Source organism: Nycticebus coucang, chromosome 10, assembly GCF_027406575.1.
Source record: "Nycticebus coucang isolate mNycCou1 chromosome 10, mNycCou1.pri, whole genome shotgun sequence".
Lineage (NCBI taxonomy): Eukaryota > Metazoa > Chordata > Mammalia > Primates > Lorisidae > Nycticebus > Nycticebus coucang.
The window spans coordinates 28834687-28860276 of NC_069789.1; the positions used below are offsets into that span (position 1 = coordinate 28834687).

Consider the following 25590-nt stretch of genomic DNA (forward strand, 5'->3'; position numbering starts at 1 on the left):
TAGATAACAAAGTAAATAGGATCAGGTATTTTTATTTTCACTACAGAATATTTTTTCCAGCTTTCCCCCAATTCTCTAAAAATGAACCATAAGATTACTTCATTTTCTCCAATTAAGAGGAAAAACAACTATACTGACCCATAAAAACCCACTGGTGTGTGGCGGAAGATAGTATCTAAATTAAATGCAAATCAGAGAAGAGTGGTTAGTAATCCATTCTAACCATACTTAGAACATTTTCCTCATGTTTAATGCGAATTTCTCCATTTCATGCCCTCCTTCACTCAAAAGAAGAAAAACTGCCCTTCTCCATCGTGGGACAGGGAAGAACACAACCAGGAGCACCTACAGACCAGTCAGCACAGCTCCTGTGGAGTGAGGACAAACACAAAGAAACAGAACTTCCCTCTCTTCATCTTAAGAACCAAAGGTTTCCCAACACTCTGGAGGCCAAGGCGGGAGGACTGCCTGAGCTCAGGAGTTTGAGACCAGCCTGAGCAAAAGGGACAGCCAGGCATTGTGGAGGGCACCTATAGTCCCAGCTACTCCAGAGGCTGCGGCAAGAGAATCATTTGAGCTCAAGAGTTTAAGGCTGCTGTGAGCTTCGATGTCATAGCACTCTACTGAGGGCATCAAAGTGAGACTCTGTCTCAAAAAAATTCTCCTTAGAAAAAAGCTATCAGGCACTGTTGAAAACTTAAAAATTTGCTTTTAGAAGTTAAAAGTAGGGTGGCGCCTATGGCTCAGTGAGTAGGGCACCAGCCCCATATACCAAGGGTGGCAGGTTCGAACCTGGCCCCGGCCAAACTGCAACAAAAATTAGCCAGGCATTGTGGTGGCGCCTATAGTCCCAGCTACTTGGGAGGCTGAGGCCAGAGAATCACTTAAGCCCAAGAGCTGGAGGTTGCTGTGAGCTGTGTCGCCACAGCACTCTACCAAGGGCGATAAAATAAGACTGTCTCTAAAAAAAAAAAAAAAGCTTAAAATTTCAGGCTCTATGAATTTCCAATTCTCCTCAGAAGCTGGATAAATGCGGAGCCACATATACAAGAAAACAGCTCCTAGGTCAGGAGCTGTCTCATCTGCTATGGCCAACCCGACCTAGACGTAGGGCAACAAAAGACCCACTGACCCTGTCCACAGTCCCCACATACAGACACATCTTTTGGGTGGCTAAAAAGGAAACGAGTGCTTTTCTGAGATGCTTACCACATGGGAGGGACCAGGCCAAAGCCATGAGGAGATCACCCAGGTAATTGGGGTGGCGAACAAAGCCCCACCATCCAGAAACCAGAAGACTTTTTCCCGTTGAAGTATGAATGGTTTTTAAATCTATATAAAAATGAAAATACATCTTTAACAACCTCTAAACCAGTGGTTCTCAACCTCCCTAATGCCGTGGCCCTTTAATACAGTTCCTGTGGGTTGCGACCCACAGGTTGAGAACCACTGCTCTAAACCAGGAGACATAAAATCTTCATTTAATATGTATATGTACATGTAATGTAAATATAAATCAATACTTACGGGCAAGCTTTGGATCACTGGGATTTTTCCGGAATGCATTTTTCTGAGAATTTGCACATCGGAAGATTACATATCCACAAACTGTAATTTTAACATATTTTTCTATGTTAAGAAATTTAGATATAATCTAATACTTAACAGCATTTGTAATTTCTCTTAGAAATTATTTCTGTGCTCTGAGGAAATTCTCAAAGCAGAAAACAGTCTGATTCTTAGCAATAATTCAAAACCTCTCAATTCTAGAATGTAAAAAGATAATAACTCTCCTGAAATCCATCACACTACTTTCCATCATCCACCTAGGGAATACACTGAAGGCAGAACTAACAAACATAGTTACATATATGAAAAAAATAAATTCTAAGACAGCCCACGTTACAATAAAATCAATGCCAGTATTCTGTGTAAGCAAAACTACAGGCTACCTCATCTGCCATATATGATACCTAATGGCTATAGCACAATACTTGATTAATCAAATATGAGCTTAGAGTCAGTACCAGAACATCTCATACTTTAAAAATATGGGGAAGTCCACTATAAACCTCCATGTTTATAACTTAATTCAAGTTTCAAAATGTCAAATCAATAGGCCCTTACGTTATCACTGACTATAACTATTATATTGTCAGTCCTCAATAAATAATAAGAAATAACTCTATTCCCTGATATGGTCTGAATTGTCCTCAAAGTCCACGTGTTGGAAACGTAATCACCAACTCAACAGTTTGAAAGGTGGGGCGTTTAAGAGAATGAATCAGTGTCCCTATCACAGGGGTCGGTTTACTGTCTCAGAAGTGGGTTTGTGGCTCGGCGCCTGTAGGTCAGTGGTTAGGGCGCCAGCCACATACACCGAAGCTGGCAGGTTTGAGGCTGGCCCAGGCCTGCTAAACAACAATGACAACTGCAATCAAAAAATAGCTGGGCATTATGGCAGGCGCCTGTAGTCCCAACTACTTGGGAGGCTGAGGCAAGAGAATCACTTAAGCCCAAGAGTTTGAGGTTGCTGTAAGCTGTGATGCCACGGCACTCTACCCGGGGCGACATAGTGAGACTCTGTCTCAAAAAAAAGAAAAAGAAAAACAAAACGTGGGTTTGTTATAAAAGCGATTCTGGGACCCTCCTGCTCTCTCTCTCACTCTCGCCATCTCTTGCCCCTCTGCCTTCTGCCATAGGATGCTGCCACGTTCATGGCCTTCCCAGCATCCAGATCCATGAGCCAAATAAATTTCTACTCATTACAAATTACCTGTCTCAGGTACTGTTTGAGCAGCACAGACTAAGATACTCCCATTTTTAGCTTAACTGTAAAATAAACCATTTCAATAACACATGAGCATGGCTGACACTGATACCTAACAATGGTGAAACTAAACCTTAATTTTAACCAATGATTTGAATTTCTTCCACCACAAATACTATTAAGTATAGCAGAAGTCCAAAGCTAATGTTCACTACTTAACCTGTGGGGGAGGTGTTTAATAAACAGAGTGATGACAAAGTAAAATCATCCTGAAGGGAAATCCACAAATTACCCTCGTGGACTTGAGCTGCACACAAACTGGACTCCTCATTCTCCCTCAGTCTCATCTTACATGTCCCCACTCACTCTTGCTGAGTTGTTTCCTATGCCTGAAAAACATTTTACCCACTAAAACTCAGATCAAACACCATATCCTACAACAGGTTTACACTGACATTCCCCCATGAAAAGTTCTCTCTCTACCCTGAACTCTCATCATCTCCATCCCTCATTAGCATCATTCACACACCTCACACCACATACAGCACCAGTGAGCCCTAGGAAGGCAAGACCAGTCTTCCTTCAAAAAGCAGGCACTCAAGGGAAAAGATGAATCATTACTAAAACAAAATTTATTTATTTAAATTTATTAAATTTTAAAACAAGACGGTTTAAAATAATCTGTTTAGGGCCAGGCGAGGTGACTCATGCCTGTAATCTTGGCACTCTGGGAAGTCAAGGCAGGTGGATTTCTTGAGCTCAGGAGTTTGAGACCAGCCTGAGCAAGAGCGAGACCCTGTCTCTAAAAACAGCCGGGCGTTGTGACGGGCACCTGTAGTCCCAGCTACTCGGGAAGCTGAGGCAAGAGAATCACTTGAGCCCAAGAGTTTGAGGTTGCTGTTAGCTGTGATGCCACAGCATTCTACTAAGGGCAACAAAGTAAGACTCTGTCTCAAAAAAAAATTAAAAATAAGTAAAATAAAAAAATCTGTTTTGAGAACTACTGAAGAACCCAAGATTGAACCATCAATTCTCTTTGTAAGAAACAGAATCTTATTACTCACTCATCACAAACTACTTCCAACTAGAGCTAATTATGACAATTGAAAATGGCACATTACCAATAGGTAGATACCAGACCACAACAGACTCAGTACATGTTTCACACACACAGACCAAAATCCATACCCACCTTTCAGAACAATAATCAGAGAAGCCATAGGCCAAGACACTCCATTTGGGTGACTGACTAGGTAAAAGGCTTGGAAGCTGTAGATAAATGGAACCCACACTAAGTCTCCAAAAGCCAGCATGAAGCCAAAGCCATCGTGGATGATGTCCATGGTGGTCAACAGTGCTTCCTACAAGTACAAACGGGATAAAGGGAGAAAAAGCTTCTATTTTAAAGTATTCAAATAAAGTACTAGTTTATAGGCAAATGTATAAGGGCCGTGGACAGGTCACCAAACAACACTTTTTTTTTTTTTTTTTAAAGAGGGAGAGATCTGGTTTCTCTGGCCTGTCTATCACACTAGGTTATTGTGCTGTCACATCATCCTGGCCCTCCATGTGCCTAAGATAACAGATGGCTAAAATGCCTCCCTGCTTTGCCTGGCACCTGCTCTGTCTGGCATCTCCCCTCCAACCTCAGCATGAGCTCTGCTCCCTCTGCTGCCTTCCTGGCTCCTCCCCCTTCGAACTGGGCACTCGGATGCCAACACCCAGCAGCGAGTTACAGAAACTGTTCTCTCTCCACTGGTCTAGACGTCTTTGAAAGATAGGGATCACATGTTTTTGCCTTTCTTACCCCTGCATCTAGCACCCTGCCTCACATGGGGAAAAGTGTTCAAACCATGTTTCCTGATAATAAGATCAATTCTTTCTCAGCTCGGCACCTGTTGCTCAGTGGTTAGGGCACCGGCCACATACACTGGGGCCTGTGGGTTCAAACCTGACCTAGGCCTGCTAACAATGACAACTGCAACAAAAAAAATAGCCAGATGTTGTGGCGGGCACCTATACTCCCAGCTACTTAGGAGGCTGAGGCAAGAGAATCACTTAAGCCCCAGAGTTTGAGGTTGCTGTGAGCTGTGACATCACAGCATTCTTCCAAAGGCAACATAATGATACTCTGTCTCAAAAAAAAAAATCAATTCTCTTTAATTCCATGTGCCCCAACCTAATTTCTGATCACAATCTGGCTTTTCATGTAGATTTTCCACAGAAGAAAATAAGCTACCTGGCAACACAGTGAACTGTTTTATTTCTCATGTAAATTAATAAAAGTGCATTACCCTCTTCTGGTCTGGTTAGCATAAGCCAGATCACCTCTGGAGCTGGATATCTGCAGGCCAGCTCTAGAATGTGGAGTCACGACAATGGTCAAAACTCACAAGACCTAGCCTGAACTGCCTCAAATTTCACTATACACCATGGATACAGAAAAATTAGCTAGGGTAAGCTCTGTTGAAGAATCAAAGTTCTGGGTTAAGGAAAACGACTAATACCTCCAAAGAGTATTTTACCACAGGAAGCAAACAACACAACATAGAACGGAGAATCAGCTGTCGCAAAGAACAGAAAACCAGAAGCCACATGTAACAGAAAACACAGAACAGAAAAAGCAGTGTCACAAAAGCTAGGCCCTTAGGTTCACACTCCTTAGACAACAGAGTGCCTATTCTCTTTAGTTCTAATTTCATATACAATACGTAGTAACTGTACATATTTAGGGGGACATGGTGATGGTGCAATCATACAGTGTATAGTGATCAAATCAGGATAATCAGCATACCCATCCTCCCTCTCCCACCTTCCCAGACTCCACTATCCTGTTATACTTTTACGTCTATGAGACCAACTTTTTTTTAGCTTCCACATATGAATGAGAACGTGAGGAATGAGAACTTTCCTCAAAGTGCTTACTCTTACATACATAAACTTTTAAAACGTGTCATCTGATTTCCTGGCCCAAAACAGGACAAAGTTGATAAAAAGATGGGCACAGACTAAAATCAGAAGCAGGAACAGCAACAAGAGCACCAGGCAGTGGGAGGCACAAAACGTACATCTGGTGCCAGCTGGGGTAGGACACTCAGCCCCACTCAGCTCCTGAGCAAGGCATTTACAAACAGGCTTGGAGGAAAGGGGCATTCATAGTTAAACTGACATTCTCAGTTTTCTTATTCCTCAGTACAAAGGATATTTCTACCAAAGGACCTAATAAGCAAATTATTAAGCACCTGCTGAACTGCCTGGTGAAAAGCCAGATGATAAAGAAAATCAAACATCTTCCTCAAGAAGTTCTAATTATACTCTGGTTGAGATACCACCAAAGCAAGGAAAAAAGTCCCAAATCCAATCCTCTATCTATGAGGCTACATTAACACTGCCTTGAGACTTTTGCCTTAACAAAAGTTAACAGAAGTTTATGTTAACAGAAGTCAATGTTTAGCTAAATCTATACAAAATATGAACTAGCACATGACAGAAAGCTAGAAACCATCAGACGGGAAAGTCACTGCTAACTAGAGAGCTACTCAATAAAGGTGTTAAAAAAGTCTCTGAAGTAATAAAGCAACAGTGAAACATCATTTTACTTGTGAAAAGGAATTTACCTGCTCCTTAGGAGCCACTTACTACATAACAGCAGATAAACCTACTAAGTGCATTTACAAAAGGGTAGTTTTTTAATTTCTTTTTTTTTTTCTTTTCTTTTTTTTGGGACAGAGTCTCACTATGTCATCCTCAATAGAGTGCCATGGCGTCACAGCTCACAGCAACCTCAAACTCTTGGGCTTAAGCTATTCCCTTGCCTCAGCCTCCCAAGTAGCTGGAACTATAGGCGCCCACCACAACGTCCGGCAATTTTGTTGCAATTGTCATTGTTGTTAAGCTGGCCCAGGCTGGGTTTGAACCTGACAGCCTCAGTGCATGTAGCTGGCATCGTAACCACTGTGCTACAGGCGCCGAGCCTAGTTTTTTTAATTTCAAAACCATGTTTAATTTTGGGTAGCCCTGGAATTCTAAAGGTCTTCAACATTGGATGCTCTCACCATCTTTGTAGCTTCCAAAGCTCTGAAAGAGGGGCTGTGTTAAGAGGCAGGAACACAATATCTATGATCAGGGTAACACTAACCCATTATTTGCAAGTGAGATCTGTTTGCCTCAGAGAGGTCCTTCTTCATCCTCCTAAAGAACAGGAAGATCACTGAAATATCAAACTTGCAAAGTTGTTCTGTCTAAATATTCTCTGTGGTCTTGCATAGAAGCCCAAAACTAAAGACCAACCTGATGGGACATGGTCCACTGATAACCAAATTGCACAGTTTGTTAAAAAAAAAAGCCTCCAAATCAAAAGGAAGGGGCCTTCTCTCAAAATGTCAACAGACCGTCTCAACAGACCATCAGAAAAAATTGTTTTGCAACACTACGATGTACAGCTGCCGCTGTGGACATTAAAATTCAAAGAAAACTGGATTTGGAATTCGGAGATAATCACAAATGTAAGAGTAAGTATGTTAAAATAGTTGTAAAATAGGCTTGAGGAAGAAATAATTTTTAAAAGAAATGTGTGCAGCTGAGGCAGAGAAAATACACATTCACCATTCTTCCAGTAGTAGGAAACATTAACGGCTCATCAAGGTGTGAGAAGAGAGCTGAGCTGGAAACGTGGCTTTGGTTAAACTGCTCTCTCCACATACCTTGGTTTCGGATTTTATATTCATCTAATGTGAGCTACTCTATGTATTTTGAAACACTAACAATAGAAGATCTCCCCTGTCATTTAAGAACTAGCTGCTTCTCGACAATCCAAAAAACACCATCCTAAAAATAACCCACCCATTTTCAAGTGACATAATTAGGGATTAAATTTTATTTATATAAATTGGTCACCACTCACAAAAACAAAACCAAGTTCCACCAACCTTACAACACTTAGAATATTACTTTCAAATAAAAGAGCTGCTGACATATATGGAAGCCCTATCAAACGCCTGGAAACGTCCCACCTGTCAGCGTTCACTTGCACAGACAGCATCTCTGTCCTCCTCACAATAGGCCTTGGGGGCAGGCTGCACTCCCCTCACTTTGTGTGCAAGAAGCTGAAGTTCTGAGAGGTAATGTCGCCCACATTCAATACTGGCTGACTCCAAAGCCTTGGCTCTTAAAATGAATTACCTCATTCCAGAGAGCATCCACCACATACAGGAGCTGGAAACTGTTAACCAGAACCATGGCCAAGGATGGAGCTGTACGTTCCTGTACTTTCATTTCGGCCAAAAGCATCACCAAGTTGATAACAACCTGAAATAAAAAGGGACACTATAATCTCAAACTACCTTCCTAGAAATCTGAGCACTACAAAGGGAAAACAAAAAGAAAAAAATAAAATCACAGCTAAGAAACCTGGCAAAACACCACCTTAACACACCCACCGCCAGGAATAAGACACCTCAGCACCACAAATACGATGCACTTAAGAAGGATGCAGTACCATCCATGGGGTTCTTGCCACAGTACACAGCCTCACTCCAATCATAAGGAGACAGACGGACCCCGTGAGTGACCAGTACTCCTCAAAAAGTGTCAAGGTCACAGTAGACAAGGAAAAGAACCAAACAGGGGCTGGGCACAATGGCTCTAGCCTATAATCCCAGCACTTGGGAGGCAGAGGCAGGTGGATTGCCTGAGCTCAAAAGTTCAAGACCAGCCTGAGCAAGAGCAAGACCCGCTCTCTAAAAAATAGCCAAGCATTGTGGTGGGTGCGTATAGTCCCAGCTACTTGGGAAGCAGAGGCAAGAGAATCGCTTAAGCCCATGAGTTTGAGGTTACAATAAGCTGTGACACCACGGCACTCTACTGTGGGTGCCATAGTGAGACTCTGTCTCAAAAAAAAAAAAAAAACAACTAAACAACAGACTACAGGAGACTAAGAAGAAATAACAACTAATTGCATTGTAGGATCCTATGGAGTGTGGAACAGAAAAAGGACAATAGTGGAAAAATCGGTAAACTCAGTCTTTGGCTGTAGTTAATAACACCGTAGCAGTGTGAACTTATACTATGGTTACGTTATCAGATGTCAACATTGTATAAAGTAGGATGAAGGATGTAAGGGAACTCTGCTCTATTTTTACAACTCTCCTGCAAGTATAAAATGAGGTAAAACTTTTTAAAAAGGAAAATACATTTTTTCTTACATTAATTCATCCACTCTATCACTTTCCTACATAAATATAAACTGATATAATAAAAATAAAACAAGGAAAAACTCTTTAATTTTTTAGAACTTATAACAGGGTATCTGAAACCTCTGGAAAATATTTATAGCAAGAAAATATTTTGTATTTAGTAGATAGATTTTTAAATTGTCTACATTTCCTTCTAGAGAGTAATTTGAACTACTGAATTGAAATTAGAAAAAAAGACATACCCATCCAATCAATCCGGGACGTAATTCACAAAAGTATTTGAGATCAAAAGTACCAATTCGAGGATTTAATTCATGGCCAATGAAGAAATCATAGACAGCATTTCCTAAGGAAAGAGAAGTTTTTACCCAGTGTTCCAAACCCACTCACGAGGCTTTAGAACTGGACTATGGCCTACAAGAGCCTGAGGACAGTCCTGGTGGGAAGAGTAGAGAGGGGCAGGACAGACCAAGGAGCCCAGGGATGCCCGCCCCGACTGAAAGGCAGCTCCTAGACCCTTTGGGGCCCAGAGGCCTAGATCCCTCAATTTTAAGGAAACTGGAGTCTTTTTTAATTTTACTTTTTTTTTTTTTGAGACATAGTCTCCATCACCCTGGTGTCACAGCTCACAGCAACCTCAAACTCTTGGGCTTGGGCAATCCTCTTGCCTCAGCCTCCCAAGTAGCTTGGATTATAGGCACTCGCCACAACACACGGCTAGTTTCACTTTGCTCAGGCTGGTCTTGAACTCATGAACTCAGGCAATCCATCCACCTCAGCCTCCCAGAGTGCTGACATTACAGGCATAAGCCAAATCTTCTCAAGAGATGGAGTCTATTGTATTGCCCAGACTGGTCTCTAACCCCTGGCCTCTGTGGTCTTCCCACCTTAGACTCCCAAAGTGCTAAGATCAGAGGTAGGAGCCACTGCACCTGGCCAGTAACCTTTTTTTTTTTTTTTTTTTTTAATGGTTTAAATAGTTTAGGTCAGAATCACTTGTTTAAATATTTTATGTCAGAATCAACCAATTTATAACCTCTGTTATTTTTTGTTTTTTTAAGGGTTTATTATTTTGGACAAAAAAATAGTATTTGACATAAATTGTGATGCCTGTAAAGTCATCAAATGACTAACGGAGGAAGAGAAATGAATAGGAAAGTATAAAGGAAAAATCAAAAATATTTTCTTCCTTTAAACTCATTTTTCTTTTTTTTTTAGATTTTTTTTTTTTTTTTTGAGACAGTCTCACTTATTAACCCTCGGTAGAGTGCCGTGGTGTCACAGCTCACAGCAACCTCCAAAACCTTGGGCTTAGGCGATTCTCTTGCCTCAGCCTCCCAAGTATAGCTGGGACTACAGGCGCCTGCCACAACGCCCGGCTATTTTTTTGTTGCAGTTTGGCCAGGGCTGGGTTTGAACTCACCACCCTTGATATATGGGGCCAATGCCTTACTCTGAGCCACAGGCGCCACCCAAACTCATTTTTCTTTAACTTTTTTAAGCTTTTTTATCTATTCTTATTTCTCTTCATTTCCCATAAAAGGAAGTTAGAAAAACAGCAATCTACTCAAGGCTAGAAATGGCTGCTGGAGTGCTCTGAGATGCACTTATCCAAGGTGCAATTTACCACTGCTCACCAGAGCTGGCCGGTGACAATTCGCTCCTGGGAGCCTTCAAAGAGCGTACGTAGAGATAAACACTCAAGACCACAGAAAAGATAGTGGCTGCAAGTGCAAACTGAAGAAAATGACTGTACACATAGGAAAGCTCCACGCCCCAGAAGAGAGATGTTCCAATGACTGCAGATGTCAGGAGAAAGGCATAGAATCCTTCAAAAAAACAAGGAAAGAAAGGAACATTAACACTAACCCAGGGCTCACACAAGACTTATACCATTATAAACGATGCAGTGTTACTTTGACAGTCTTAATTTCATTACTCAGATTAAAGACACACAAATCTGCAATAAGCAATGCCCCAAGGTATAATTTCAATATAGATACCATATCTCACATAATTTTTCAAATATTTTAATACACTTAAATTACAATTAATATTTTTCAGTTCAAATAGTCTTTATCTGCTTTTAATTAAGGGAAAGCTGAAAAGATGCACACACAAATTCACTATTATAAAGCTGAAAAGAACCTCAAAATTCACATAATCCAAACTTTCATGGGCAAAGTCAAATAGCTGCTAACAGAGCTGGTGGGTTAAAAACATTTTAAAGTCTAATGGTAGGGTAATCTTGGTAGCTATAAAATTATATACCTACACTAACTTGTCCATAATGGTTTCAAAATTATAGTCATGTTCTACCCTCTCAAGACCCTACCCTCGGAATGAAGGCCACAGCACAGCGTCCAGGGCAGGCAGGGGCTGTGAGGGGCACAAAGGGACTCCCAAGCTGAACAGCGCCCTGAAAGCTCCCAAGTCAGTGACCAACAGAGAGAGGCTCAGTGCCTTGCCATTATTTCTTTTGGCTAAATGATAGTTCTGCCTAAAGAGCTGTACTCCAAGTGAGAAGTCAAACAGCATTTAATAGAGAGGTAGCTGCTGTTCCTATAAGAATCCTAAGGCCAAAGCTTTTGCAAAGCAAAACGGCTGCCTCACATTTATTTAAATCCCTATTTTCTATATATCACATTTGTTCCAAAGAACTTCTAATGATTTTAACTTTTAAAATATGCATTTAGTTTTCATAAAATGTAAGAAGATTAAAAAAAGAATAGTAGACAAGGCAGTTTTTTGCTCTCTAGCTTCTATCATTCAAAATTTCTTAGGTCTCTCCTTAGTTTATAATGGTAAAACTAGAGTAACTAGATGAGGAAATTTTTAAAAGGATCAAGCAGTTAGACCAGCCATTCCTCTGCAGCTCCAGTAGCTCCATGTCCAAGTGCTGTGCTCAGCCTCTGAATGTCCCACACCTCTTGAAGGGAAGCAAAAATACAGGAAAAGACTGCTTAGAAAAGAATGGGTGCCCCAGAGAGAAACACAAAAAACACTAACATGGAAAGACCTGATGGCAAAAAGTAAACAACACTCCCCTCCGAGACAGCTTCTCTGGCATGGTAAGCTCAACACTGGGGGTTGGAGGTGTCAAAGATTATAGAACATGTCCCATCAGCACACGTCTGGTAAAAGCAACAGAAAGCCTGAGAGTAGCAGCAAACAGTATTAAGAACCTACCAGGGGTCAGGCACTGAGCTAAGTTAGATGCTGCACATGCTTGGCACTAAAATTCATCTAGAATATCTCTGGCTCCCCTGTTAGTGATTAAGTGATTGCAGAGAGAGCAGATGCTGGAGAAGTCACTCAATAAAAAGTATTCAAAGTTAGAAAGGTGAGAATTGGCTGGATAAAAAGGTCAAGCATTAAAATATGTAAGGTAATTTCCAAAAAAAAGAAAACACTAATTTAGTAAAATATTGAACTTTAGTAAAATTTATACTTTGCCAAAGTCTTCAAAAGTCAAAGCTAGACGGATGCCCTCAGCACATACTCACACCATGCAGTGTGCCAGACCAAGTGGGGGCAACGTCTGCCTATTTCTTCAGCCACTCAGTCAGCCCACAATGCCCTCATTCCCAGCATTCAGAAATAAGCGCCCACTATCCGCCCAGTCATTTCCCTGACACCAGGGGTACCACAAGGAACACACCCAGGTTCCAGCCCCAGAAACTGCGTTCTAGTGGAAAAACCTTAACGAACACATATGCTGCTGCTAGAAAGGCACAACTGTCAAAGAGAAAAATAAAACAGGCTGGGGAAAGAAAGGAACCTGCAGACTTCTCTCAGCATAAATAAGACAGATATGGAGCTTCCAGACATTCTGGGGGGGAAGCTCTCCAGGCAAAGGCCCCAAGACGAGTGTGTGACACACGTTCGAGGCAGCCCAGAGGATGTGAGCAAGGCCAGGAGTAGGCCAGGACACCCACATCCGTGTAGGGCTTCTCAGGCCATGGTCTTGCCTCAGGATGATAAAATCCTTGACAACTGCACTGATTTCCAATGGTGATAAATGCTATTAAGAAAATAATACTGGAAAAAAAAAAGAAAGAAAATAATACTGGATGATGGAAAAGAGCAACCAAGAGGCCATGTTACTTTACATGGCATAATTATTACACTGGTTATGGATATAAGCAGTTTATTTGCATGCCCGTCAAACTATTAAGAGATAATTTACTATTTACTACTCTGATGTAATCAGCTTTAATAGTTTAAAAAGTACAACACTCGGAAGTTTAAGCTCTCAAATCCTTAGTATCAGTTGAATATTTAGGGAAAAAAATAATCACCATTTAATCTATACTTGAGTCTTCTTCCATCAATAAGAGGCATTCCTTCCACAACCTGAAGACAAAAAAAAATTTTTAATGTAAAAAACACATCATCATCTCATATACAAATCTCTTCTAAAATCATTTAAATTTCAAAATGCCTGAGGAGGATCTCTGTTAGTAAGGAAATTTAGGAACAATTTTTAAAAATCTTAATTACAAGCCCTTTGATGAAGCAATTCTAACTTCAGGAAATTTATCTTACATATAAATCTGGTAATAACTTTTTAGCATAGTACTGAGAGTACTGCAACAGCCACCCTCCCTCCCAACCATCCCATGTACCACCACAAAACTAAATGTGCTTAAAATAGCTTTATATCAGCTTGGCACCTGTAGCTCAGCAGCTAGGATGCCAGCCACATACCCCAGAGCTGGCAGGTTGGAATCTGGCCCAGGGCCTGCCAAACAACAATGACAACTACAACCAAAAAATAGCTGGGGCTTGGAGCCTGTGGTTCAAGCGGCTAAGGCACCAGCCACATACACCTGAGCTGGCGGGTTCAAATCCAGCCCAGGCCCGTCAAACAACAATGATGGCTACAGCCAAAAAATCGCCAGGCGTTGTGGCGGGCACCTATAGCCCCACTACTTGGGAGGCAGAGGCAGGAGAATCGCTTGAGCCCAGGAGTTGGAGGTTGCTGTGAGCTGTGATGACACGGCTGTACCCAGGGTGACAGCTTGAGGCTCTGTCTCAAAAAAAAAAAAAATAGCCGGGTGTTGTGGCAAGCGCCTGTAGTCCCAGCTACTTGGGAGGCTGAGGCAAAAAAATCGCTCAAGCCCAATAGAGGTTGCTGTGAGCTGTGATGCCACGGTACACTAACGGGGCAACATAGTGACACTCTGTCTCATAAAAAAAAAAAAACCTTTATATCCAGGGGATCCCTAGCTTTAAAATCTGAAACTACTGCTTACAAAATAAGAGCATGACTCCACTGTGTTTCATCTGTGAGGTCCTCTTTGATCAGAGTCTACCCACTTATACAATCTATTAGGGACCACATGCTACTTAAATACTTAGTTATTTATACAAATATGCACATGTAGGTATTTAACCATTTCATGAGATTCTTTTATCTCCACTAAAAGACTGAGACTGCTTCATGGATCAGGACCATCTCATCTTTTCAGATGGCATCACACACAACCTTCAGCAGTACCATCCATGGGAAAGGTACTCAAGAAACAGACTCAACTGGCTGAGCAATGTATTTTACTCCCTAAGGTAACTATTCACAAATGTAGCAATTCATTTTAAACTGTAAAATACTAATAAAGTATCACTTGCCTTGGACTAAACTATTTTTATCCTTTCATCAGCTATGGATTTCTTTAGTGAGCCTTTGTCCTCTCCCAGGAGTAGAAATGTGAAATCTGTTTGAGATCACGGATTAACAAAATCCCACATGCTAATTTCAGATGATCCTTACCTATTAAAGGATCATAGGTAGATCCCAAGTGTCTAGAAAATACTGTGCTGGACTTTAGCCAGTGAATATACAGATACATATATATAGCCAACCCTGCATATCCATGGGTTCCCCCTCCATGGATTCAAAAAACCACAGATCAAAAATATTCAGCTTGTAACTGTACTAAATATGCATTTAACCATTTACATAGCATTTACATTGTATTAGGTATTGTAAGTAATCTTGAAGTGAGGGGGTACACGAGGATGATGTATATAGGTTACAAGCAAATACTATACCATTTTCTATCAGAGATTTAAACATCCTAACACTTTGCATGAGGTCCTGGAACCAATATCAATCCCCCAAGGATAGCAAGAGATAACTGTATAATATATATTTACATAGGTATTTTTAGTAAATACATATGTAATTTGTACAAAATATATACATATATATACACACACATATGACTTTTAACCACCAAAACTGCTTTTCTTTTTTTTTTTTTCTCCTCTTTGGAGACACAGTCTCAAGTTGTCACCCTGGGTAGAGTGCCGTAGCATCACAGCTCACAGCAATATCCAACTCCTGGGGTTAAGTGAGTTTCTTGCCTCAACCTCCCAAGTAGCTGGGACCAGAGGTGCCCACCACAACGTCCAGCTATTTTTTTTGTTGCAGTTGCCATTGTTGTTTAGCTGGCCCGGGCCAGTTCGAACCCACCAGCCTGGGTGTACGTGGCCAGCACTCATAAGCACTGCCCCAAACTACTTTTCTTAATAAATATTATCTAGTTTGAAATACTCTTACCCTAAATTAATCTGAACTTAATCATACAGCCTTACCATTAAAATGACTAATGATTCAATATCACAAAAATCCTTCTGAGAGCCACTGAAGTTATGGTGAAATACCACAGTGTTTAAGTCTACAGCTCTACCCTCCTGCCACTGCCATTTGCCCCGCCTGGTAAAACTGATCCTTTGGTTTACAGATAGCTGGTAAACTTGCAAAGTCCAAAGAATAAGATCTCTAAATAAATTATTCATTGCTTAGAGAATCTCATGTTCCTTTAAATATATCCATGTAAAGTATTCTACTAAAGGAAGAAAAAATTATACTTAGCAATGGAGACAAATTTTGAAGATATTACGTGAATCTGTAAAGAACATAAGACATTCTTGACAATTTTTTAAAGAAATGCAAATTAGAAATTCATCTTTTTTTTTTGTTTTGTTTTTGGAGACAGTCTCACACTGTTGCCCCAGGCAAGAGTGCTGTACTCACAACAACCTCAAGCTCCTGGGCTCAAATGATCCCCCTGCCTCAGCCTCCTGAGTAGCTGGGACTACAGGCCCCTGCCATGACACTCAGCTCGTTTTCCTATTTTTAGTAGAAACAGGGTCTCACTCTTGCTCATGCCTCAGACTGGTCTCAAACTCCTGAGCTCAAACAATCCTCCCACCTTGGACTTCCAGAATGCTAGGACTACAGACATTAGCCACTGTGTCCAGCCCCTGTATATATATACTTTTTTTGAGTCAGAAGCTCACTTTGTCACCCTTGATAGTACAGTGCTGTGGTGGTGTCACTGCTCATAGCAACCTCAAATTCTTGGGCTCAAGTGATTCTCTTGCCTCAGTCTCCCAAATAGCTGGCACTACAGGTGCTCGCCACAATGCCCAGCTATTTTTAGAGACAGAGGCCTCGCTCCTGATCAAGCTGGTCTGGAACTCCTGAGCTCAAGAAATCCACTCATCTCGGCCTTCCAGAGTACAGCTCTATCCTCCTACCGCTGCCATTTGCTCCTATCTCAGCCTCCCCAGTAGCTGGGACTTGCAGGCACCTGCCACCAAGCCCTGCTAATTTTAGAGAAGGGGTCTTGTGATTGTCTTAGGCTGCTCTCTAACTCCTGAGCTCAAGCAATCCACCTGCTTCAACCTCCCAGAGTGCTAGGATTACAGGCATGAGCCATAGCATCGGCCCTTTTTTTAAAAGTCCATTGAAAGGTCAGGTGCAGTGGTTCACACCTATAATCCTAGCACCTGGCCTCAGCCTTTTTTTTAAAGTCCATTGAAGGCCAGGTGCGGTGGCTCACACCTGTTATCCCAACACTCTGGGAGGTCGAGGCAGGTGGACGCTTGAACTCAGGAGTTAGAGACTAGCCTGAGGCAGATGGCTTGAGCCCAAGAATCTGAGGTTGCGGTGAGCTATGACATCATAGCACTCAACCCCAGGCCAACTGAGTGACACGGTCTCAAAAAAAAAAAAAAAAAAAAAAACAGTCCAATGAGCACAGTCGCCTATCAATTAATCATTTAAAATCCTTCATCTGAGGCTCAGCACCCGTAGCTCAGTGATTAGGGCTCCAGCCACATACACTGAAGCAGCCAGGTTTGAACCTGGCCCGGGCCTGCTAAAACAACGACAACTGCAACAACAACAGCCGGGCGGATGGCGTCTGGGGCTCAAGGAGTAGAGCGCCAGCCAAAACTACAAAAAAAAAAAAAAAAATAGCCAGGCGTTATGGCGGGCACCTAAAGTCCCAGCTACTTGGGAGGCTGAGGCAAGAGAACTGCTTAAGCCCAGGAGTTAGAGGTTGCTGTGAGCTGTGACATTACAGCACTCTACAAGGGGCAATATAGTGAGACCCTATCTCAAAAAAAAAAAAAAATCCTGCATCTGAAATGACTCATACTGAGAGGGAATTTTCTTTCTCCAGCAATCTCCACCAAGAGTCAGCCTATTCTGCAAAATAGGTTATTTTTTTCTATTTGGTTTGGAAAGTTACACAATAATTATCAACCAGATTTTTAAAGTCCTGCTTAATAAATAAGTATTATAGGACACAGGAGAAATGGCTTAACAAACCAAGTAAATTTCAGGAATTACAACCAACAACAGCTTCTAACCTTAAAACCACTATAAACCTGTTTCTATAAACACGGAAGAGAGGAAAAATCTCACAATACATGAGAGGAAACATGTGAGGAAAATCTCACAATACCATGCCCCACTAACAAAAACTTACCTTCCCAATTGGCAGTAGGTAGAACAGAGCTTGAATAAAAAACCAGAGGAGGTAGGCTCCAAATACTCTGGTTTCCCACAAACCATACAACTCTGACAACTGAGGAGGGAAACTGAGAAGACTGGGATCTTGCTGTTTACCCATCAACAGCAGCAGGAAGAGGAAGACAGGCAGGCCAAGCATGATGAGAAACACACCTGCAAACACCGAATGAACATTCAAGGCTCAAATCTCAATCTAGTCTACTTATTTATTTATTTAAAGAATCATTTGAGATTTTATTTAAGGTCAAAACTCAGGTCTGTCTGAAACCAACTGCTAACATACCAACTAAAACTCCCCTCTCTACCTATTATTGCCAGTGGGCAAGCAACCATGGGCATCCAAAGAGTAATAAATGAGCAGAAGTCCAGCACTGAGCAGCCAAGTCCCACCCTAGAGACCACGCTTTAAAACATTTAACCTCCAACCACAGAGGAGCAAAGTGTTGAAATGCCAGCAAACAGAAGATCAAAACATCTAAAAATTATCCAATCCTAACAAAAAACTTTATATTACAAATTCCTAAGATAGTGTCAAATACATGTAACTTATACACAGATTTTAAGTGATGCTGGACACTATCTGTAACAGACCAGCTCGTCAAAGGTTATAATTTACAAAACACAATGCAATTAAGCAATGCAGGATTTTGAGCCACTTACCCAAGTATTTTCTTTTACTAACTCATAAAATTTCATCAACTCTAAGGTTTTGTGAAATCTTTGACCCTCACATACAATCAACCTGTCCAGCAGGTAGAACAGATTCTTTGACCTCATTTCATGTAGACAGCTTATAGACACTACTGCTGCCTAAGCCAGGCCCTGCCATCTCAGGTCTGATTCTTAGCAGATCTCCCCACCCCTCACAGGTCACCAACCTTACTACACACAAGTCCCAGATCAACCTTCCTTTATTACCTTCAACTTCTCTGCTTAAAACCTCTGAACAGAATGCCAAAAGTTGTCACATGGCCCGAGGGGCATCCTTTCTCCTCCCTACTCCCAAAATGCTCCCCCTTCTGACCTCTGTACTCACTATTCCTTCTCTGGAAGGCTCTTCCTCAGACCCAACCTGGCTCATTACCATGGCGACCTCCAATTTCTGCAGTGTGGCCTTTCCAGTCCATCTTCTAACAACTGTCACTAGCCCATGCCACCTCCCCTTCCTGGCCCTAGCTCTGAGGCCTACCCGGTACTCCTCCAAACTCCAAGTCCTTGGTTGGTGATGAGGTCGCTTCAAAGGTTCTCAGTGATGTAAGTCCCTTTGTAACAAGTTTCTCTTCCTTAGAATCTAGTTCCTTTAATTTTGTTTCTTCTGTTCTTGGACGTAGGCCAGAGTGTGTTGATGTATAACCACTTTCTTGTGACAAGTGGAACTTTTCCTAATTGAAAATTTTTTAAAGTATTAAATATCTGTAGTCAAAAATTACCACTAATGTTACTACATACCATGTTAACTAATTTAACATCTCAATATAGTTGTATACTAATAAACTTCTTACAGTTTTAATTTAAGGACAGAATTTTAGAACAGATTATGAAATATTAGAATTTTCAATGTTTTTCTGGAGGGAGAGTCACTTTAACAGAATAAAAAAATAATCACCTGAGGTGAAAATGAACACATTCATACCTGCACGTTTCTGTGAGGCGCATCATTCCTTTCAATGTGCTCAGGTTCCCCATTGTATCTCATGATGCTATTTCCAAATGGCTTCTAACATGAAGAATATAAACACTTTAATCAGAAGAACTATATCTTATTAAAAAGGAACAGAATGATAAAAATGTTATTACTGTCAAATCAAGCAATAAAGTTAACTAAAGATTTCACAGTCTTAATTCTAAAGAATTTCAGCCTCATTTCATTAAAAAGAAAAAGAATAAAACTAGAATTTCCCAGTTTTCAAAAGATTGGATATATCAGCTTTCATGTAACATAATCAGACTAAATAGTTATAATTTCACTGACAGACACTCTATTAATATTTGCTACGAGGAGATAAAGTAAAAATTACTAAATCAGTTCATTAATTGGTTAAAAAAAGAGGAAAATACGTTCACTATCCCAAAATAAGCAAAACTGGAAAATTAAGAAACAGTGGGTACTTATACAAAATATAGTCAGCCCACGGCTCGACTGGTAAGGAGAAAGCCAGTCTGTGGCTCTTGTGTCACCAAGACTATAATGAGATTGCACTGAAAAATATAGTAGTCCCTAAATATTAAAAATGAAAGTATAACAGAAAGTATTATGCAGCATCAGTTCCTTAGCCTAAGTCATCTGTCTGATAAAGAGAGTCACTAATGGTTATAGTGTTCAAACTCACTAGTAATTATCAAAAGGCAAGTTAGAACAGTAAGCTGAAAATATTTGATAATCACGTTGGCAAAGAAAATTATTATAACACTAAAAATGAATAAATAGCATCCATATGTTACTGATACTAATATAAACTTTCTTGACAAAATCTGGCAATATGTATTAAAGCCTCAAATTTGGGGCGGGAGTGGCGCCTGTGGCTCAAGGAGTAGGGCGCCAGCCCAATATACCAGGGGTGGCGGGTTCAAGCCCAGCCCCAGACAAAAAAAAAAAAAAAAAATCACTGAGGGATTTTAAATAGAGAAAGTGAATGACATTTTCTGGATAATAATAATAATTTTTGGCTCGGACCCTGTGGCTCAGGCAGCTAAGGCGCCAGCCACATACGCCTCCACATACAGCTGCAGGGTTTGAATCCAGCCCAGGCCGCCAAACAACAATGATGGCTGCAACCAAAAAATAGCCAGGCGTTGTGGCAGGCGCCTGTAGTCCCAGCTACTTGGGAGGCTGAGGCAGGAGAATCACTTGAGCCCAGGAGTTGGAGTTTGCTGTGAGCTGTGATGCCACAGCACTCTACCCAGGGCGACAGCTTGAGGCTCTGTCTCAAAAAAAAAAAAAAATTGGGGGCGGCGCCTGTGGCTCAGTGAGTAGGGCGCCAGCTACATATACCGGTTCAAACCCAGCCCCGGCCAAACTGCAACAAACAAATAGCCGAGCGTTGTGGCAGGTGCCTGTAGTCCCAGCTGCTGGGGAGGCTAAGGCAGGAGAATTGTCTAAGCCCAGGAGCTGGAGGTTGCTGTGAGACACCACGACACTGTACCGAGGGTGGTGAAGTGAGACTCTGTCTCTACCAAAAAAAAAGATTCAAATTTGTATTATGTATCTAATCTAGCAGTTCCACTTTAAGTATCTACCTTAAGGAAATAATCAGATGTTGTATAAAATGCTTGTTTATAAAACACTAAATGTCAATCAGTGAGGGAGCTTTTAACAAGTTACATCTATATAATTTATGGCATATCCATACTACACCATACAACAAAAATGGCATTAAAAAATGCAATAAAAGCTTTCCCAATATTTAAAAATTTTTTAAAGCTGGCTATAAAATATGTATATAATGTAGCTTTTTAGGTTATTAAAAGTCTGTCTGCATTTTATCAAGAAAAAGAGATATTAAGTAAATAGAATAAAAGACGACTTTTATGCTAATTCTTTTTTTTTTAATTTTTTTCTGTTTGGTCTATTATCTAAAATAGTTATCATCCAAGATCTATAGGTTCCATACACCCTGATATTTCCAACCTTGCACTTTGAAAGTAATTCCATTAAAATGAGCATCTCTTCAGGCTCAGCACCTGTAGCTCAGCAGCCAGGGCACCAGCCACAAACACCGGAGCTGGCAGGTTCGAACCCAGTCCCAGCCTGCCAAAGAATGACAATTGCAACAAAAAATAGCCAGGTGTTATGGTGGGCGCCTATAGTCCCAGCTACTTGGGAAGCAGAGGCAAGAGAATCGCTTAAGCCCAAGAGTTTGAGGTTGCTGTGAGCTGTGACTTCACAGCACTCTACCTAGGGTGATATGGTGAGACTCTGTCTCAAAAAAAAAAAAGAGCATCTCTTCGAAAAGGTAAAGGGACCAAGTATAATGATGCTAAGATAGCAAGACTATGTTTCTTTAACAGTTATATCTCATTTCACACATGAATTTTTATATGCTATAAAAACTTAGTTCAACCTATAAACTACAACTATTTCAAATTTAAACATTGCTTTTTTAAAAAATACAATAATAGGGCGGTGCCTGTGGCTCAATGAGTAGGGCGCTGGCCCCATATACTGAGGGTGGCAGGTTCACCCTCAGCCTCGGCCAAACTGCAACAACAACAACAAAAAAAATAGACAGGTGTTGTGGTGGGCACCTGTAATCCCAGCTACTCGGGAGGCTGAGGCAAGAGAATCACCTAAGCCCAAGAGCTGGAGGTTGCTGTGAGTTGTGATGCTACAGCACTCTACCGAGGGCAACAAAGTGAGACTCTGTCTCAAAAAAAATAATAATAGGGCGGCGCCTGTGGCTCAGTGAGTAGGGCGCCGGCCCCATATGCCGAGGGTGGTGGGTTCAAACCCAGCCCCGGCCAAACTGCAACCAAAAAAATAGCCGGGCGTTGTGGCGGGCGCCTGTAGTCCCAGCTACTAGGGAGGCTGAGGCAAGAGAATCGCGTAAGCCCAGGAGTTGGAGGTTGCTGTGAGCCGTGTGACGCCACGGCCCTCTACCCGAGGGCGGTACAGTGAGACTCTGTCTCTACAAAAAAAAAAAAAAAAAAAAAAAAATAATAATAATAATAATAATACAATAATAAATAGCACTACTGGTAATGTTAAAACATTCTTTTTCACTGGTATTTAAAACAACTATACTTTCTGGGTGGCACCCATAGCTCAATAGCTAGGGCACCGGCCACATATACCGGGGCTGGTGGGTTCAAACCTGGCCCGGGCCTACTAAAACAATAATGACAACTGCAACAACAACAACAAAAAAAAAATAGCCAGGCATTGTGGCAGGCACTTGTAGTCCTGCCTATGTGGGAGGCTGAAGCAAGAGAACCACTTAAGCCCAAGAGTCTAAGGTTGCTGTGAGCTGTGACGCCACGGCACTCTACCCAGGGCCACAGCTTGAGACTCTGTCTCAAAAAAAAAGCTATACTTTCTATTCCAAACATTTTTTTAAAGTAATCTTTCAAAGTCATTACCTTAGATTTGCTGTTTCCCTGACATGTTAATATTATTAACTGCAAATAACATGAGGAAATATGTACATAAAAGGGAAGACAAGATACTGTATAAAGATGAAGACAAGCACCAATCTCAGTGGAGTCAATTTAACTTCCAACACCTCCTTCCTTGCTTCCTTAACATAGGACTGATGGGAAGCAGAAGCAGACCGGCGGGAGCCTTTTGGTGGCCGACCAGGGGATCGGGAGCGGGACCTTGACCGACTCCCTCGGCGTCTGGAAGGAGAACTGGAAGTTGAGCCACCTTTCCTTTGCTTAAAGGAAGTTAAAGGCTAGAAGGAAGGAAGAAGGCAAAGAGCTTTACTAAAAATCATAACATGCACTTTAAGTATGCACTTAAGGAAATCATCAGATGTTGTATAAAATGTTACCCAAACTAGAAGAGGGTAACAAAGGTGATACTACTGCTAACTCTAAAATCATCATGAGAAATCACAGGATCTGAGAACCTATCAGATGAAGCCAATGAAAAATGCTACAATTGGCGGCGCCTGTGGCTCAGTGAGTGGGGCGCCGACCCCATATACGAGGGTGGCGGGTTCAAACCTGGCCCCGGCCAAACTGCAACAAAAAATAGCCGGGCGTTGTGGTGGGCGCCTGTAGTCCCAGCTACTGGGGAGGCTGAAGCAAGAGAATCACCTAAGCCCAGGAGCTGGAGGTTGCTGTGAGCTGTGATGCCACGACACTCTACCAAGGGCGATAAAGTGAGACTCTGTCTCTACAAAAAAAAAAAAAAAAAAAAAACAAAAGAAAGAAAAATGCTGCAATCGTGATCCATCTCTCACACGACAAACGCAGTCTTTCCCTTTCTCACTGTCCTTTGAAGATATTTCCAAGAAACGAAATGTGTCTAAACAAATAGATGTATACATTCCCAGGAACATATGCAAGAAGGGTTACAATTAACATTGATTAAAACTGAGATGATAGGACAACAGAATCAGCACACAAACAGCAAAAAAAAAAAAAAAAAAAAGAAATTAGTTCCAGAGATTCACTCTGAACAAAACAGACAAGCAGATCTTGAAAATGAGTAAGTTTGGATTCCTGGAAATTGTTTTACCATGTCCTCACCCACTCCAAATCACTCCTTCCATTGCTTTTAGGGATCTAGACCTGGAAAAAGTAAACTATGCTTCAGGCCAAATCCTCCTACCCCAGTTTTTGTTTGGCTCTTGAGCTAAGAACGACTTTTACATTTTTTAAATGACTGTGAAGAAATCAAAAGAGCAATATTTCCTATACATCAAAATTATCTGAAATTCAAATTTCAGTGCCCATAAATAAGGTTTTATTGGAACACAGCCAAGTCCAATCCCGTCCATATTGCCTGGAGCTACAGAAGCCATATGGCCCATGAATCCTAAAACATTTACCATCCATCCCTTTAATCAAATGATTTGCTGGCTCCTGTTCTAGAACACTCAAAGTGTGGTACATATGCCATGAATCGAGGAACTGTTTGTTACTGATCTTCAAGGAACAATCAAAATCGAAAGGAGGTATGTGGAAATTTTTATAGCATTTTGACGAAGTAATTTTATGTCTATTGTATCTGATGATAAAAATGCAAGGCTTTTGTTTTGCAAGTCTTTTTTTTTTTCCTTTTTCGAGTAATATATTTTTATGGCACTTTTCATAAGTATTTATACACCATGGATTGGACAGTTTAAAACCCAGGTCCTAACTAGATAGTTAAGCAGCCCTGGGCTAGACTCAAATCTAATTAATGCCACTCTCTTGATCAAAACTTAAGTGTTCAGGATGAAGCCCTGACTTGGGAAATAAAACCCTCCAGTCTGGGTCCTGCTTACCCTCCACTGGCCCTGGCCCACCACCCTTCCAGCACCTGGCTGACTGTGCCACCTAACCCCCAAGCCTTTGGCATGCTACCCTCTCTGCAGAAGCAGCCCCAACTTCAACCAATTTTTTCCTCTTTGTTCTCAGCACTTGCTTCAGCTGTCATTACCTCTAAAGAGTTTCAGGGGACAGAAACCCTTGATATACTCAACACCATCAACCAGTCACAGAATGTATTAAGCCCAGGGAAACAACAAGTATAAATGTCTGTCTTTCCCTGTAACTGCGAGCTTATTGGGAACAAAGCATTGTGGCTCATTCATGCAATTCCCAAAGCCAAAAACAGTATCTCACCCAAAGCAGGAGCTCAACCCTGTGCCTCCTTACAACGCTGAGCTTTGAAATCACACTTATAGTTATTTCGCACTTCCTATAAACATAGTCTGATCAAACAAAGGAGCTCTTACCTTGATATCACTCTCTTTCAATTCAAGTTCGGTTCCATCTTTGTATTTTACAGTGTAAAGCTGAGAACTGCTGTCATGGCTCAGAATTTCTACTTCATAATAAAGTGAACTCCCAGGCCATCGACCTCTTACCACTTCACCATCAGCGAATTTCCTACTCGGCATTTTCTAAAAGTAGACTGAATGGTTTTAAAGAAAAAAATAGAGTCAATACATGGATACAGTTATATGGTTGTCTTTTATCATAGGTTGATCACTAAAATACAACTTTCCTGATTTAGCCAGTCAAGACTTTAGGGCCACACACCATTCTGCCAAAAAAAATTTTTTTTAATAAAAAAAATTTAGGGCCAAAAAGGCCTCTGGAGGAGAAAGTATGGAACTCCTTATTTGAAAGATGAGAAAACTGAA

At 41.3% G+C, this 25590-nt stretch overlaps 1 protein-coding gene across 5 annotated transcripts in view; it reads right to left on the reverse strand.

Moving 5' to 3' along the window:
* The window catches only part of LBR (lamin B receptor), a 33070-nt gene that overhangs the window by 1996 nt on the left and 5484 nt on the right, over positions 1 to 25590 (reverse strand). For 4 of the 5 annotated variants that reach the window (XM_053604047.1, XM_053604049.1, XM_053604048.1 and 1 more), the window contains exons 2-13: positions 25180 to 25358; positions 22981 to 23184; positions 19428 to 19511; positions 18984 to 19176; positions 17751 to 17947; positions 13266 to 13320; positions 10602 to 10793; positions 9207 to 9310; positions 7952 to 8077; positions 3963 to 4131; positions 1528 to 1608; positions 1210 to 1332 (exon numbers count right to left, since the gene is read on the reverse strand). In XM_053604047.1, coding sequence (XP_053460022.1) covers positions 1210 to 1332; positions 1528 to 1608; positions 3963 to 4131; positions 7952 to 8077; positions 9207 to 9310; positions 10602 to 10793; positions 13266 to 13320; positions 17751 to 17947; positions 18984 to 19176; positions 19428 to 19511; positions 22981 to 23184; positions 25180 to 25344 — 1693 coding nt within the window. In that variant the 5' untranslated portion in view covers positions 25345 to 25358. Of the gene's footprint in view, positions 1 to 40; positions 176 to 1209; positions 1333 to 1527; positions 1609 to 3962; positions 4132 to 7951; positions 8078 to 9206; positions 9311 to 10601; positions 10794 to 13265; positions 13321 to 17750; positions 17948 to 18983; positions 19177 to 19427; positions 19512 to 22980; positions 23185 to 25179; positions 25359 to 25590 lie in introns of those variants that run through there. The other variant, XM_053604051.1, reaches the window with a different exon arrangement.